The 17,328-nt window shown below is 35.6% G+C and overlaps 1 protein-coding gene across 1 annotated transcript; it reads left to right on the top strand.

Annotated features, from left to right (window-relative positions):
• The first annotated feature begins 3,562 nt into the window (after positions 1 to 3,562).
• LOC107790154 (calcium-dependent protein kinase 13) lies at positions 3,563 to 11,020 on the top strand. Its single transcript, XM_016612057.2, has 7 exons — positions 3,563 to 4,383; positions 7,533 to 7,676; positions 7,785 to 7,937; positions 9,134 to 9,249; positions 9,334 to 9,501; positions 10,311 to 10,541; positions 10,634 to 11,020. Exons 1-7 carry the CDS (start codon positions 3,753 to 3,755, stop codon positions 10,781 to 10,783), a joined length of 1,593 nt encoding a protein of 530 aa, XP_016467543.2. The 5' UTR covers positions 3,563 to 3,752; the 3' UTR covers positions 10,784 to 11,020.
• Positions 11,021 to 17,328: the final 6,308 nt, after the last annotated feature.

Raw genomic sequence — 17,328 nt, 5'->3', positions numbered from 1 at the left:
TCTTGGGTTCATTGATTTCTTCAGGAATCACAAAACTAATCAGATCATGGGTCTCTTCAGGAGAAACCTTTCATAGTATCGTTATCATTTGTCGATTTTCCTTTTGGAGAATTTCGATCCTTAGAACCCAAAGGCCTACCACGCTTCAGGCGTGCTTTAGGTTCATTAGCTCTCATGCTAGTAGATGGTCCTGCTGGGACATCAATTCAGATAGGTACATTCTCTGTAGGGATATGTGACTTAGTTATCCTATTCAAATCAGTAAATGCGTCTGGCATTTGATTTGCTATATTTTGTAAATGGATGATCTTCTGCACCTCCTAATTACATATAGGGGTATGTGGATCAAAATGAGATAACGATGAAACTTTCCACATAATTTCTCTTTTGATTTCCTTTATCTCTCCCCCTAATTATGGGAAATTTATTCCATCAAACCGACAATCAGCAAATCGAGCAGTAAATAAATCTCCTGTCAATGGTTCAAGATAGCGAATAATAAAGGGTGATTCAAACCCAATATATATTCTTAACCTTCTCTGTGGGCCCATCTTACTGCGCTATGGTGGTGCTACTGACACATATACAACACATCCAAAAATTCGTAGATGGGCAATATCTAGTTCATGACCAAAAATTAATTGTGACGGAGAATATTTATTATAATGTGTCGGTCTGAGACGGATAAGTGATGCTGCATGTAAGATAGCATGACCCCAAACAGTAGTGGGCAATTTTGTTTTCATAAATAATGGTTTTGCTATCAATTGCAGGCGTTTAATAAATGACTCTGCAAGGCCATTTTGAGTATGAACATAAGCTACAAGATGTTCAACTTTTATCCCAACTGATAGACAATAATCATCAAAAGCTTGAGATGAGAATTCTCCAGCATTATCAAGGCGAATAGCCTTTATAGGATAATCTGGGAATTGTGCTCTTAATCGAACTATTTGGGCTAATAGCTTTGCAAACGCCAGGTTGCGAGATGATAGTAGGCACACATGAGACCATCTTGAAGATGCATCTATTAGGACCATAAAATATCTAAAAAGGTGGGTGAATAAGTCCACATATATCCCCATGTATATGTTCTAAAAAGGCAGGGGATTCAATGCCAACCTTCGTTGGTGATGGTCTAGTGATCATTTTGCCTTGATAACAAGCATCACAAGAAAATTTATTATTTGTAAGAATCTTCAGGTTCTTTAATGGATGCCCACTCGAAATTTTAGTAATTCGTCTCATCATTATTGATCCAGGATGGCCCAAACGGCCTTGCCAAATCACAAAAATATTTGAATCAGTAAACTTCTGGTTTACGATAGAGTGTGCTTCAACTGTACTAATCTTTGAATAGTATAAGCCAGAAGATAGAGTTGGTAACTTTTCTACAATGCACTTCTGGCCAGAAATATTCTTTGTAATACAAAGATATTTCATATTCATTTCATCTATCGTCTCAACATGATACCCATTTCGACGGATATCTATAAAACTCAACAAGTTTCTTCGGGACTTGGAGAATACTGCATTGTCTATTATAAGTTTTGTTCCATTAGTCATAAATATAGTGGCTCTTCCGGAGCCTTAAATCAAACTTATATTACCAGAAATTATTGAAATATTTGTTTTTTCCTTATGCAAATAAGAAAAGTATTTCTGATCTTTAAATATGGCATGAGTTGTTCCACTATCAATTACACAAATATCTTCTTGATTCGTCTTTGATCCAAACATAATTTGAGGATTATCCATATTCTTCAAAATGACATAAATAAAATAAATATGATAGTAAACATCATTATCAAAGCATAACTTTTATTTATGTACAACAATTACATAATATCTATTACAAATAACAAAAATTAAAATATTTACATTTCTACAAGTTCATCACCGATCACATGACTTATTTCTTCTTCCGGGAGTGCAAAGTAATCAGCTACATCCAAATGCATGAAGTCTAAATTATCTTCAGCATTTTTCTCTGTCTTCTTCAGGGAGGCTTGATAAAGCTCAACCAGGTGCTTTGGCGTACGACAGGTACGTGACCAGTGCCCTTTTCCTCCACATCTATAGCATGCATTTTCTGCCTTTGCTGCTTGTACTGCTTCATGCTTTTGTTCCTTCCTTTTCCACTGCTGGTAGTGAGAAGGGTTCTTTGGTGTATTATTATTACCATGATTAGAGTTTCTTCCCCGATCACGACCATGACCACGACTGGGGCCACGTCCTCTTCCACGCTTATCTTGGTGGAAGTTCGTCTTATTCACTTAAGGGAATGGACAAGAACTACTAGGCCGGCTTTTATGGTTTTTCATTAATAGCCCATTATGTTGCTCGGCTACAAGAAGATGTGAGATAAGTTTAAAATACTTTTTGAATCCCATCTCTCAATATTGCTGCTGCAGAAGCATATTCGAGGTATGAAAAGTGGTGAAAGTTTTCTCCAACATATCATGATCAGTAATATTATCACCACATAATTTCAATTGGAAAATAATTCTGAACATAGCAGAATTATACTCACTGATAGATTTAAAATCTTGTAGCTTTAGATGAGTCCAATAATAACGTGTCTGTGGAAGAACGACCATCTTCAGGGGGTCATAGCTATCTTTCAAATTATTCCACAATCCACAGTATGACTGGATCTTTAATAGTGAGATATTCCATTTTCAAGCCTTCATCAAGGTGATATCGTAGGAATATCATTGCTTTGGCACAGTCTTGGTTTGATGCTTGATTTTTATCCATGATGGTGTCTGCCAGACCCATCACATCAAGATGAATTTCAGCATCAAGCACCCAAGATATGTAGCTTTTACCCGATATATCCAGGGCTACAAACTCAAGTTTAGAAAGATTTGACATTATTTAGAAAAAGAAAGTTTGTACCTCTGATACTTTCAAAGTATTTGCTCGAGATGGCAGAGTCTCATGCTGATAACGTGTTATAAAATAAATACTGTAAAGTAAATACAAGTATAGAGAGAATATGATATATTATTCAAATTTCAAACTTCTGTACATAATAAACTGAAAACTCCTCTATTTATAAAAGAAAGGAGGTTATTGTGTAAGCTGCTATTGCAAGCTGTTGTGTAAGCTGCTACTGCAAGCTGCTACTGTACCAGATATAGATAATCTTCTATCGGGGGTAATGCTTATCTATAATGGAGTACCAAAATGATAAGCTTCTTCAGGGTGTTTATTTTCAATAGAGTACTAAATAGATAAACATATTTACGTCGGAGTCTCATATGGGTAAGATTCTTCAGGAAGGTTATTTACAATGGAGTACTAAATGAACATCCATAATATAATATATTTATAACAAAAATATATTTTTTTAGAAACAAATTAAGCTAGGGTATAATACATCCAAAAAAGACAAAAAAAACAAATTAAGCTAGGGTATGAGTATAACGATCTGTAAAGCAAAATTAACAGGCAATTAGGTAATTACTTAAAGTAAAAGAGAGATGTCAGTAATATTATCAAAATAGAAGGACTTTTTTACAATTTATTTATTTTTTAAAAACAGAAAAGAGCTTTCACTGTTTCACTTTACAAAAGCATCTGAAACGTTATCGTACACACCACCAATTTGCATTCCCAGTCCTCCTTTTTCTTCCCTTTTTCCATCTCCGGCAGCTCACAGCTCACTTCAACTTTTTCCACTGAGCTCCACTCCAATGTGTAAAACCCTAGCTAAAAATCTTTAAAGTTAGGGTTTCAAATTTGCAATGGGGAACTGCTGCAGATCTCCGGCAGCTGTCGCAAGAGAAGACGTGAAGTCTTCAAACTTCTCCGGCAACGATCACGGCCGGAAAGACAAGTCCAGCGCCGGAAAATCGCAAAAACCGGTAACCGTGTTAACCGATGTGAAAAATTCGAACGTTGAAGAGAAGTATTTAGTTGATAGAGAACTAGGCAGGGGCGAATTCGGAATTACATACCTTTGTATAGATCGTAACAGTAAAGAGCTTTTAGCTTGCAAGTCAATTTCAAAACGGAAGCTACGAACAGCTGTAGATGTGGAAGACGTGAGGAGAGAAGTAGCCATAATGAAGCATTTGCCGGTGAATTCAAGTATTGTGAGCTTTAGAGAAGCTTGTGAGGATGAAAATGCGGTGCATTTGGTTATGGAATTGTGCGAAGGTGGGGAATTGTTCGATAGGATTGTGGCGCGAGGACATTATACTGAACGAGCTGCTGCTGCTGTTACACGGACGATTGTGGAGGTTGTGATGCTTTGTCATAAGCATGGTGTGATTCATCGAGATTTGAAACCTGAGAACTTTTTGTATGCTAATAAGAAGGAAAATTCGCCTCTTAAAGCTATTGATTTTGGCTTGTCAATTTTCTTCAAGCCAGGTAAAAATGAAAACTCTAGTTGTGTTTCAATTTGTTTGCGGTTTACCCAGATTATTGTTCATGTCCTTTGTTTTTATCATGTTCGAGAATGTAGACTAATACGATTTAGAAAGTACATTATATACTCCACTATACCATACTTTCCTTTTTAGTCTATCCCAAAAAATGCCAACTTTCTATATTTAAAAACAATTTTACTTTAAAGTGCTCATTTTACGCTTAGTAAGATGATTATATCCATACAAATGTCTATGACTTGTTTGAGACCAGAAGTTTTAAAAGTCTTTATTTCTTTCTTAAACTGTGTGTCTGTGTCTAGTCAAATACCATCACATAAATTGGGATGGAGTATGAGTTAGATAGTATATTATATATGTATTTTTTTAGGTGTATGATCATTAGAAGAGTTATCAGTTTTAGATGAAAAGACTAACAATCATAATGATCATCAGAAGAGTTGTCAGTTTTAGATAAATAGCTAACAATCATATCATGCAGTTAGGACACTTTACTATGGGAATGACATTAAGGTTATCTGCTGTAGTTACATACTTTTCTAGGAAGAGGAAATGTGTAGGTGAGTTAAGGTATTGGTGCCTGACAAATGTGTCATTGTTGTGTAGGCTGTAAAACTTCTTAGATAAAATTTGGTGGACCCTTTCATAAATATTAATATCCCCAAAGGTTCAGTGGGTAGAACAGACAAGTTGCTAAGCTTGTAATAAGTTACATTCAGTTGATGCTGGGGAAAAAATAGCCTCGTCTCCTTCATTTGTACTCTAACTTGATTAGTACAACTTACCAGACAAGTTAGCTCTGTTACTATAACTTACCAGCGAGAAGAAATGGTACATTCACTTTGTTAAACTCATTGGTTAAGTCGAGAAAAAACTTAGTTTTGATATAGGATTACCAAGCAAAGGTGATGATATTTTTACCAAGCAAAGAAAGGACTGATGGTTTCCTTGCTGTTGTTTATTCTTATGGCAGAGGATTGTTTCTTCCATCAAACCTCGGAGGCTTTTTTGAGTATTGAAATTGAATGTATCATGTTGGAAACAAAGCAGAACCAATTTGTGTATTAGAGGTTGAAACTTTGAATCTTGCTGTGATGAGAATCTCTCTCGTTCAGTTTCAGGTGATTGTTCTTCTGTAATTGCGAAAGCCAAAAGGGTTACAAACAGTACAACTTACAAATGGTCCATAATTCAGTGCTAATCTTTGCCAAGTTGCGAGTTACCTTGTGACAAAGGCTTGGCTTCACCTAAACTGGAGGATTGCATTTGGGGTTTTACAAATGGCCCATGAGCTGTTTCATGGATCAATTGATTGGTGGAAAGGCCTTATGAAGGAACTAAATTCTAGCAAACGTACATTCCTTAGGCCATTTCTACCCATTTACCTAAAACACTCTCCACACACTTTTTATCTGAATTCCATCATATTCTGGCGCAGTTCACGAATCTTGAAAGTTATTCTACCATGTACTTCCAGGAGTAAGTATAAAAAACCTTAGCTACTATTGCAGTATGATAACTTACTGTCTAAAGGCTTTATTGGCGAACTGTTTTTTGCTTGGATTTGACGAACTTCAAGTTTGGCACCCCTTTAGAAGAATGAGGTTGAAGTGATATTAGACATGACCGTGATCCCAAAATACAAACAATTTGGATATCTAGGCGCATTGTTGGAGGAAAAAGGTACGACAGCTGAAGATGTTACCATGGAACTGAAATTAGGGTGATTGAAATGGAGGAATATTACGAGTGTCATACAATAGGAAGATACTTGTCAAAGTGAAAGGTAAGTTCTACGTAACAATTGTCAGACAGATAATGTTACATGGAAGTGAAAATTGAGCCTTTAAGTGTAACATATCTGCAAGATTAATGTCATAAAAGTTCAGGTTAATCGGTACGTGTGGTCATATAAGATTGCGTACGACATTAGAAATGATCAGATTTGACAAAAGGAACATTTTGTACACTTAGGATAAAATGAGGTCCCTTTATGGATATACGATGAAAATGAAACATAAAGGATAGAGCAAGAAAAGGTTGTCTTTGACTTGTGATCATTCTATCGCACTTACTAACTGTCATTTGGAAATTCATGTGGGATGATAGACACATAAACTGGAATAGATAAACTTTTTGACAACCAAATTGATTTAGGAGCTATCTTACTTCTTAGGGGAAAATTTGTGTGTGGGTTGGGGGGGGTAGGTGACTTCTCCAGCTTTGGTGTGTTATTCACGCAGAACTCCAGGTTACCACAGTATTTGTCTCCCTTCCGGTTTATGTGAACCTATTTCTTTTTTGATCCGTTCCAGAAAGAATGACCCTTCTCTAAATTTGAAAATTCCAATTTTACCCACAATAAGAAGCTTTTATAGCTGAACAAATACTCTAGCATGTTTAACACCACAAGTTTCAAAAGAACTATAGCCACATAAATGTTATGCTTGTTTAGGATAAATTTTTTTAAAAGTCTTCATTTCTTTCTTAAACTCCATGCCTAGTCAAAGGTTCACATAAATTGGAATGGAGGGAGTAATTATTAATTGTTATTCTTCTTTCTTAGATCTGGAAAGTTACTATTAAAAAGAAATTGGATCTGGAAAGTTTAATTGCTTGTTTCCATGTTTGTAGAAATTTCTTTCCATTTTGCTTAATATTTGGGCAACAAGAGATTGGATTACTAGCTAAATACCTAAGGATCAAGGTTTTCGGTGTTTCTCTCTCACAAAAGTAGAAAGTTTTCCTTTGAACATGACATTGTTATGATTACTCATATTTATTTTAGGCCTAAGGTTCCCTTCAAATAATTTAGTGTAATTTTGTTTGACTCGACAACTCTGTCAGTGTGCTTAGATTCCCCGTGTAACGGTGCTAACTTGATACTTAAAAAGGAAAAGAACAAATCTGATTATTTGGAAATAGAAATAAGGGATGTAAGGAAAAGAAAAAGAAAGAATCTTAGGTAACTATAGGTCTTGGACACTTAACCTTGTGGTACAAACAACTCTTCTCATTGCCTGATTATTTGGTATTTTTCACTAATACTTGCCTATCATATCTAATGATGTTGATTATCTAGAGTTGTTTAAAACATATTGCTCATGTTTATTGCTTAAATATGTATTTTAGGTGAGAGGTTCTCTGAAATAGTCGGAAGTCCCTATTATATGGCTCCTGAGGTGCTCAAACGAAACTATGGACCAGAAATAGATATATGGAGTGCAGGAGTCATTTTATATATTTTGTTATGTGGGGTTCCTCCTTTTTGGGCCGGTAAACTCTCTTCCTGCTAATTTTTCTCTCTATCCCCACTCCCTTAATTCCTTCATATGTGCATTCTCAGATGCCCCTCATTTTATTAAAACAACTCTCTTTGTACAGAATCTGAACAAGGTGTTGCTCAGGCCATCTTACGTGGGGTGATAGATTTCAAACGGGAACCCTGGCCAAGTATTTCAGAGAGTGCTAAAAATCTTGTACGGCAAATGCTGGAACCAGATCCAAAGCTTCGACTGACTGCAAAACAAGTACTTGGTACATAATGTTTCATATATGTTTAATAATTCTCTTGGAAAATGCCTTCCCTTTATCAAAGACAGAGCTATTGGATAGCCTAATTTGAAATGCATCAACTCTTTTATGTACTTTGCATTGTGCTGTGAAACATACGTGCATTTTGTATACTAGACCGGTTGACGAGATGACTGACTTGGAGGGTCCAGTTACGACTATTAACCAAGAAAATTGGTAGGTATCAGCACGTGTGACATAAGATCACACCTAATAACGAATCCAACAATGGCATCAACAGGCTAATAACCAATCGGTTGAGATAGCCCTATATTTCTTCTGTTCATTGATTTTGCTATCTAAACTTGTACCTAAAACTAACAAGCGTCACTCAGATGCTAGAGAGGTGCTGTTTACATTCTCTCCGCATCTTGGGCATAAATTATTGTCTGTAACTTGTCTAGTGCGTAACATTATCTTTATGGGAGAAAGCTAAGCAATAGTGTAACCATTGAAGAGACGTGCAAGCTCCATAAAGTGGTGAGAGCTTTTTTTGTAATGTCTGAAGATGAAGTAAATTTAGTGCCATTTTAATCTCCTTGTTACAGCCATACCTCAGTGCTAAGCTGCTCTACATGTGAATTGCCATTTTTGTGGGATGTCAAGTGATTGAATCTCTGCTCATGTTGGACAGAGTGGTGTAACTTAGATAGATTTTACTTTAAGCATCTTAATAAGCTCAAACTTCCACTTTCCATTATGAGGAATTCATTAAATCGCACACCGTAGCATTCTTGAGCCTTGTAGAGCTGCAAGGCTTAAAGAAGATCTTTTTTGGAAGTCATGGGTCCCACCAGACAATGATTGGACCAAACAAAGGAAATGCCGAAATGGTACTTTGAACCTCTAGCGATCTGTAAATTTGGGATGAAGAAGGATGAAGACAATGAAAAGCATGGGCACATTGATGTATATTTGAGTATCCATTTGATTGGAGGAAAGTATGATGTTTGATGTGGAAATTAGTTGACAAAGGAAATACAAAGAAAGAAGTGGCAATGCATATGTCCTTTCAAATTACTACAGTGAGGCAAGACCTAGTAAGGCCTTGTATAAAAGTTAATTTGGAGACCTAGTAATCAACTGCCAGTTAAATACAGCAGAAGCCTAATCTGACCCTCTTGTATTTTGTATATTGAACAAGTTCTCTTTTCTTGTAGAACACTCTTGGCTTCAAAATGCTAAGAAGGCTCCAAATGTTCCCCTTGGAGATGTTGTGAAGTCAAGACTTAAGCAATTTTCTTTGATGAATAGGTTTAAGAGGAAAGCTCTGAGGGTGGGTTCATTTATCTGACTCTCTTTTTTTCTTTATTTAGCTTTTCGCTTCTAGGACAATTAAAAGGTGCATATCCAAATGCAGGTGATTGCTGATTTCTTGTCTAATGAAGAAGTTGAAGACCTCAGAGAAATGTTTAGCAAGATAGACACCGATAATGATGGAATTGTTTCAGTCCAAGAACTTAAAGCTGGACTTCCAAAGCTCAACTCACAGCTGGCAGAATCTGAAGTACAAATGCTTGTTGAAGCCGTGAGTCTACCTACCTATTCCTTGATAAAAAAAAAAACTTTGTAATTTGAATTTCCCCTTTTTTCGGAGGTTGGCATATTGATGCTGCGCAGCATCTTAAAGAATGCTTCTGGTATTAGAGGTGATAACATCTGCATCAGTTGTCATTTCACGTGATATGTTTATGCATAAATAAGGAGGTTTCCATTTTTTGCTAGGATATTTTTTAGCAACCTTTTTGTTCTAGAATATCTCATTGTCGAGAGGAGTTATATATCCTGCTATTTTTCATGGGAATCAGCTGAATGAAAATATTGAATTTTGAACTAAGGGAAAAGAAAAAAGGAACCAGAAAAGTAAGTTTCAGAGATTTATGCTTTAAATTATTTGAACTTCATGTTAACATTAACTGATCTTCTGTTCCAAGTTTGTGAAAAACCTCTTGAAAAGAACTTTTCCTAGCATAGTCGACGAGTTCTTGTTTTGTCTTCTCGTCCTGTTTATATCTGGTTGGAAATATAGAATCCTCCTTATTTCTACTCACTTCTGCTGTGTTTAAATTGTCGTCTTCCAGTTACAGTCTTTGGCTCTATTAATATCTGCAATTTAGTTGATATAAGCTGGTTAAGATGGGTAAGCAGTCCTTTTGTTATGTTTGCTTGCTTATGTAGTTCATTGCAGCTAATATTACTGAAATGTCATCACTGATCAAGTTACTTAAATATATTTCACTGACTGCCCTTTTTTCTCTATCCACAAAGAAAAGTAGAAGAAAGGAAATAAGAAATTAAGCAAGAAAGCGTAAACATGGGATACTTTGTTTCATGCAGATTGATACCAATGGCAAAGGGACCCTGGACTATGGAGAATTTATTGCTGTTTCACTCCATCTTCAAAGGATGGCTAACGATGAACATCTGCACAAGGCTTTCTCCTACTTTGATAAGGATGGAAACGGTTACATTGAACCAGATGAGCTTCGAGATGCCTTGATGGAGGATGGAGCAGAAAACTGCGCCAATGTGGCGAATGACATTTTCCAGGAGGTTGATACAGACAAGGTGAAGCATGCGGCAAACCGAGAAGCCTCTGCTACTAACATGTATTTATCTTGGGATAGTATTTTCCTTATCTTCTCTCTCTACGAATGCAGGATGGGCGCATCAGCTTTGAAGAATTTGCGGCCATGATGAAAACTGGGACAGATTGGAGAAAGGCTTCACGACATTATTCAAGAGGGAGATTTAATAGTCTAAGTGTGAAGCTAATGAAGGATGGATCGCTTAACTTGGGAAATGAGTAAGGTTTACATTTTTTCATCAAAATGAAGTATTGTATCGATGTGTATTTGATCTCGATGTGTATTTGATCTCTCGCCATTGTTTTCTGGGGTGCCCATTAGATTGTTTGCTTGCCAGGATGGAAAAGGGGCGACTTCATCTGGGTAACCGTTGTAACCATTTGAAACACAGAATGTATCCTATCCTCTTCCTCTTGACAATTGTTCCCCACAAAAAAAGAAAAAGAATTATTCTGCAGCATAATTTTTGTACAAAAACATATTTTTCTTGTTCCACCGTTGTCTGTGCCTATATTAGCATCGACATAGAGCATACATGGAAGTGTTCTTAGTTCAAAAGCCTTTCCTTTTCATTTTTTTTCCTCCAATTTTCGTTTTTATGTGATTTGAATGTATTACCGCCGTTTCGGGCAGGTGAAAGGGAACGCTAATTCTATCAGATTTTAGTCTGCATTAGCAACGTTGATGTAAAAGAACGACTTTTTTCTTTTGATATCTCTCGCATTTAGCTGGTGCTATTTCCTTTCTGTCTTAATTTGTATCTGCTCTCTGATAAATTGGAACCTGAATGTTAATAACTGCTTGAACATGAGAAAATCTGAAAATAGTTAAAGTAGTTTGGATTTTGAGTACAATAAGTTGGGATATTTGAGTGCATCAATATAAGGTGGTTTGAGACATGACTTGCTAAATGATTAAGAAGTAAGAATGATGAGATTAAGAAAGAATCCAGTTAAATAAGAAATAAACGAACGACATCGATAGGACTTGGTTATTATGAGGGCAAAACCGACAATAAGAGGAAGTTACAATCGACCAAAAAAAAAAGAAAAAAAGAAAGAAAGAAGAATCATCGAATATAACGCTAGTACCTTTATACCTCTTAAAAAGGAAAAACGAAAAAGCACATGATTTCAAAAGACTATTTAGAGCTAGAGAGAGAATTATTGGTTGTTTATAACCATATTGCTAATCCTTTTCGTTTTTTTATAACAATATTGCTAATCCTTTACCTCTCCTTCTTCTAACCTATGTAATAATCTTCTCTTGTTAAGTATGACTGCTTTAAGATCAAATCAGATTTGTTTTTTAAAATGGAATCGTTCTCCAACCTGATAGTGGAGTGATTAAGCCGTTCAAACATAATGATTTTAGTTCCGAGAATTATTGATAAAGATATTTATGTAAAGTTTGATAAGGTGGTTAATTGCTAGACTGTGACTCACTACATAATTTTAAAAATATTAGTGATAAGATGAAATGAACAATAAGAAAATAAAAATTGTTAATAGATTTTTTCCTAATTAATTTTGTAAATATTTATTAATTATCTCTTAAAATTTTTAGATTATCGAATTACTATCTTAGAAATGTTACTATAAGTAGATATCCGACCATTACTCAACTCAAAAGACGGGAACAAATAAAATTTATCTGTGTTATTTGGGTTTGAGCGAAAAGAATATATTTTGTGTTGTGATGCAAGGAAAATCAGAACTAGCATCTTGCAACTTATAAAAAGGAAAAAATGTATTTGGATAATAAAAATTCATTTTGGTATTCATCTTATCCAAGTTTTGTTGGAAAAACATAGTACATTAATCTTTTGGTTAGTTTCACAATACATAAAGAGTAAAATATCTTCAATCCTGTTTAAATCAAGCTCTGATACCAAAAATAATTTTCAATCTTGGTTTAACCCGAGCTTTGATACCAAAAGAAATCTTTTTACAATTCATCAATATTTTTGTATTAGTCAAAAATAGACTCGTCAAGTGGACCAGTTAAGTTTCAACACGTGGCAAGTGAGTTATGCTAAAAGTGAAGAATAACATGGACAGAGTGTAAAAAATACATAGAGCTAAACATGTTGATACCGTACCTATTAGTACCGGAACTGATCATCATAAAATAGCCCCCGATCATGTACGGAGAATCGCTCATAATTAAGAATGAGGAAAAAATCAACTAATCCCGGATTACACGAGATTTGCCTTCATTACGCCATCAATTACAAATCAATTATGTAACGGGCAGAACAAGAAAATCAGTTACGGAATTAACTCAACAACTACAAATTTAACTCATCAGTTATGACATTTTAGCATTTACTCAGCCGTTACAAGTCTTCCAAAAGTAATAGATGGGTTGAGTAACTGCTCATAATAGACCCATAATTCAAGGCGGATGGTTACCTAAAAGGCTAAAACTAGTTCTATAAGTAGACACACTTTACCACAATTGTAATCAACTAATTCTCTTCTTTACCATTCTATACATTGTAATTCATAGCAACTTGCTATCTAGTTTGCCATAATTCGGCTCATCAAGCTTTGTTCGGCTAATCATCTTATCAAGGATTATCTAATAAGAATTATTACATCTCTGCTTTATTTCACTATATTATCTGTCATTGAATTCATTTTCTATTTCTCTATCACGTTATATTGACGAAAATTTGTATCTTTTAAATTGAATCAGTTGCTTGTGGTCCGTCCTGCAAAATTAATTGCTTTGACCTTAAACATTATTTTTTGGGTTAAACAATTTATACTATCATTTATATACCCTGTCCTATTACATTACAATTACTTTAATTAATTTATCATTTTACTTTAGCCCAAGCAACATTTTTTACTTTATTATTGTCATTATATTAACTTTTTTACAATATTAGTTTCTATATATATCAGATAAAATATATTTTTAGTATAATTATATTTATACAGGGAAGCTAAAAACAAATATTTTAAATCAGGACCGAGCCATATTAGTAATTCAAATCAACTCCAAGTAGCCAATCACGTGAAGCCACATCATCGATCCATGCGAAAGAAACACACTTAACAAACACATTTAATCTCATAAATTGTATCAAAATTAATCTAATAGTCACTTTAAGTTCACTCTGCTAAATTATCCAAATAATCCTCATCCCTAAAAAACTCGCAACCTACTTTAGGGTTTCTAATCAATCTCATCCCTCCTTTCCTTCTCTCTTGTCCATCAAATACTTTTTTATTTTTTACGTTTTCTATATTTACCTTTTCCCAAAGTGGGGGACGAGAGTCTATTCTAAACATAGTTATATACACATACCTCCACCTTTCTTTTCTACTCACGTCCAAGCACACTACACACGATTTCCCATGAATAAACACATTCTACACTTAGTATTTTTCTTTCTTTCTTCTTTAATTATACACATTACACACATTTATACTTTTCTTCCTTCCTCCTTTAGTTTTTCACAAACACACACTTTGACTTTTCTTTATTTCATCTTGAACTTTCACAAACAAACACTGTACATGGTCTATTTTCCCACGTAGTTCGTCGGGCAAACCAACAATTCTCTTCTCAAAGTAATAGAGAGAGTCTTAGAGTCATAGACTACAACTCAATGTACTCATATCAATATGAGAGACACACAAGAACACCTTTTAATGCACACACATATACTCTTATTTTGACAGCCCAATAAACACAATCTTATATCAGATCTGAAAATATCCATCATTTAGGACCAATAATATATTTGCAGCAATAGCCAAGTGTTTGAGAACTGAAAAGGGACAAAGCTACTGAGGCTAGATAATCTGTAACAAGTGAAGATGCTATAATGTACTTTAGCCAAAACCTAAATAAAGCCTCAAGATAAGAAAGTGATACACTCATTAGCTTGCATTGGAAAATTTGTGTTGGATCTTCAATAGAAATGCAATTGGATATTTTTGCTCAATAGCAATAGTAGCTGAAACTGGTATCTTAGATTTACACAGCACACTTCAGACATCTAACTTCTCATGTTCTGTATACTGATGGTTACAATGCTCTTTTTTTTTTTAAAAAGAAAGCATGGGTAATCATTGGTGATGAAGTTGTACAACGGTTCTTCATAACAACTGAGATATATGAGGCTATAAACTATACTGTGACTCTCATTCCCAAATTCCAAAATCCATCAAAAATCTCTGAGTTTAGGACTATATCCTGTTGCACCATTCTATACAAAATTATATCCAAAATTTTAACAGAGGTTGATAGAAGTAGTGATTGATGATCGTAGTCTACTTTTATGCCTGGTAGAGTAATCTCAGACAATATAATACTCAATCATGAGCTGGTGAAGGGTTACACTAGAAAGTCTGATTCAGCCAGGTGCATGCTTAAAATAGATATCAGAAAAGTCTCTGACTCAAAACTTTTTGGAGCAGTGCTGATTCACTTAAACTTTCCTGATGCTCTCATACAGTGGATCATGAAGTGTATTTACTTATAAATGGACAACCAACACATTCATTCCCAACAAAGAAGGGGCTTAGACAAGGATATTACCTTTTCGCGTTTCTGTTTATCATAGCTATGGAGTATCTAACCAAGATGTTGAAGGGGCTGAGAGATAAAAAAAAAGTTTCATTACCACCCAAAATGTGCCAAACTGAACATAGTCCACTTGAGATTTGTTGATGATTTACTATTATTTTGTTAAGGGGATGTGGAGTCAATAATAATCATGTATATTTGATTGTTTCTAAGGTTTCCCTCGTGTATCTGGACTTGTGGCAAATATTGAGAGAAAGTTTTGTCTATTTTGGAGGAGTTACCCCAGATGTGTAGCAGGTTATACTTGACTACCTAGGTGCTCCAAGATGGGTGTTCAAATTGTATTTGGCTTTGAATGGTAGACTGCAGTCAATAGCTCAATGGAGTACCATAGATGATCTGGCATTGCCCTTTTGTTTGGCCTCCACTGAAACACTTGATCACTTACTATTTCAACGTCAGATGTCTTCTATAATTTGGAAATAGATTTTACAGTGGCAGGGGGTAGACAGGAATCCTTATGAATGGAGAAGGGAGGTTGAATAGGCAGAGACAACGCAAATGGTCAATCAGCTGGAGCATACATATACAGAACATGTTTGGCAGCTATTGTGTTTCGGTAACTACTCCAAACCAACCGAGTACTATATTAAACCCCACATCCCACATAACCTTGTTCCAAAACTTTTGTACATTGACGATAATAAAAGAAACACGTGGAATCTCGTGACCCCTTATCAGATCAACAAGTCATGGAGTCATCTTGCCCCAACCAGAACCATAACCACTTTCTAAGCCGACTTTAAATGTCATCCTCCCAAATATACCATAATCAAACCTGATAGTACCCATTCTAGGTCTAATGGCCATATATTATTAAACACAACTATCCCACAAACATGCCACACCAATCTAATTCAAGCCGCAAACTGCACAATCCATGTACCCAAAAATGAAAAATGTTTCAAAGAAGAGAACTGTTTCGCAAGTTCAACAAGCACTTTTACAACCGACATGCTATGAGCTCACCATACATGGTAAAACCAAGACACACGAATCTAATAACGGTAACCAGCTCTCGTAGAGCTAACACTAAGATCAACCCGTACGGACAACTCATGTGCCAATAACATAATCCGCCTGGCATGGTCACATGCCTTAGTCCAAGCATATCACAGTCTAAACATTTTCCCGAGTCTGAATACTTGCCCCGATGCCCGCACATGGGCTCAAAACCTATATATATATATATATATATATATATATATATATATATATATATATATATATATATATACGCACTCGTAGCGCGTAGTCATCACAAAGGCAACTAGTGCCTCCACTGAGTTAAAAATAAAATACTCACCTCAAATAGGCCGCAACTCTGAAACAATATGCTTCTGAGAACTCCCAGTCTCCACATTTATGGAACACAGGAATCACCGTGACTGGTCCCAACTCCAGCACTCGAATGACTAACACATCTTTCACGCACGATCATCCCATAAGGAATACTTTCACATTTCCTCCCGTGTCACATAGCAATAATTGAAATATCAACAGTCTATTAACCAGGTGAGTATCGTAATACCGATGACATCCGAAAGTCAAAATACAATGACTTTTTTGAAATACACACCCTTCTCAGGGATTACTGAGTAGTTATAATATCAGTCTAAACATCTGAAATTGACTATTCTGTCCATAATTCGTGGTCTTGCTTTCCAGAATGAACTGCCACCTTGTACATGTAAGTCTTAATCCCGCACAACACACCACATCTATTATGCTATCATGTGACAAGCACACGAATCTCATTATTAACTCTAAGTCACCAGCATATTACATACCCGGTCAATTAGAAACCTTCCATTTTCTCTCATCCATGAGGAATTCACAATGCACAACATGTCTCCCACATCGGTAGAAAATATCTAGTTCAAACCATGGTATAAACCATCAAGAACACTTTCAAATCCATTTGCACATGACCACGCTATCAACACTGAATTCCTCTAACTCGACCAAGCCACATAGGTCACCAAACCCGAGAATATTTCCACTGAAACATCTGTAAAGTCTCACCATATCATAATTATTCCAAAAGAGCCGAACATACCATTACCATACTGGTCTAGCCTACTACCCAATTGTCCTATTTTCTTCTGAATTACCCTCAAGTTGACACTTCTCCTTGTCAGAACACTACGATCCTTACCCAA

This window comes from Nicotiana tabacum, chromosome 2, assembly GCF_000715075.1.
Source record: "Nicotiana tabacum cultivar K326 chromosome 2, ASM71507v2, whole genome shotgun sequence".
NCBI lineage: Eukaryota > Viridiplantae > Streptophyta > Magnoliopsida > Solanales > Solanaceae > Nicotiana > Nicotiana tabacum.
The sequence above is the reverse complement of the archived record's forward strand: the minus strand, read 5'-3'. Positions and strand labels throughout refer to the sequence as shown.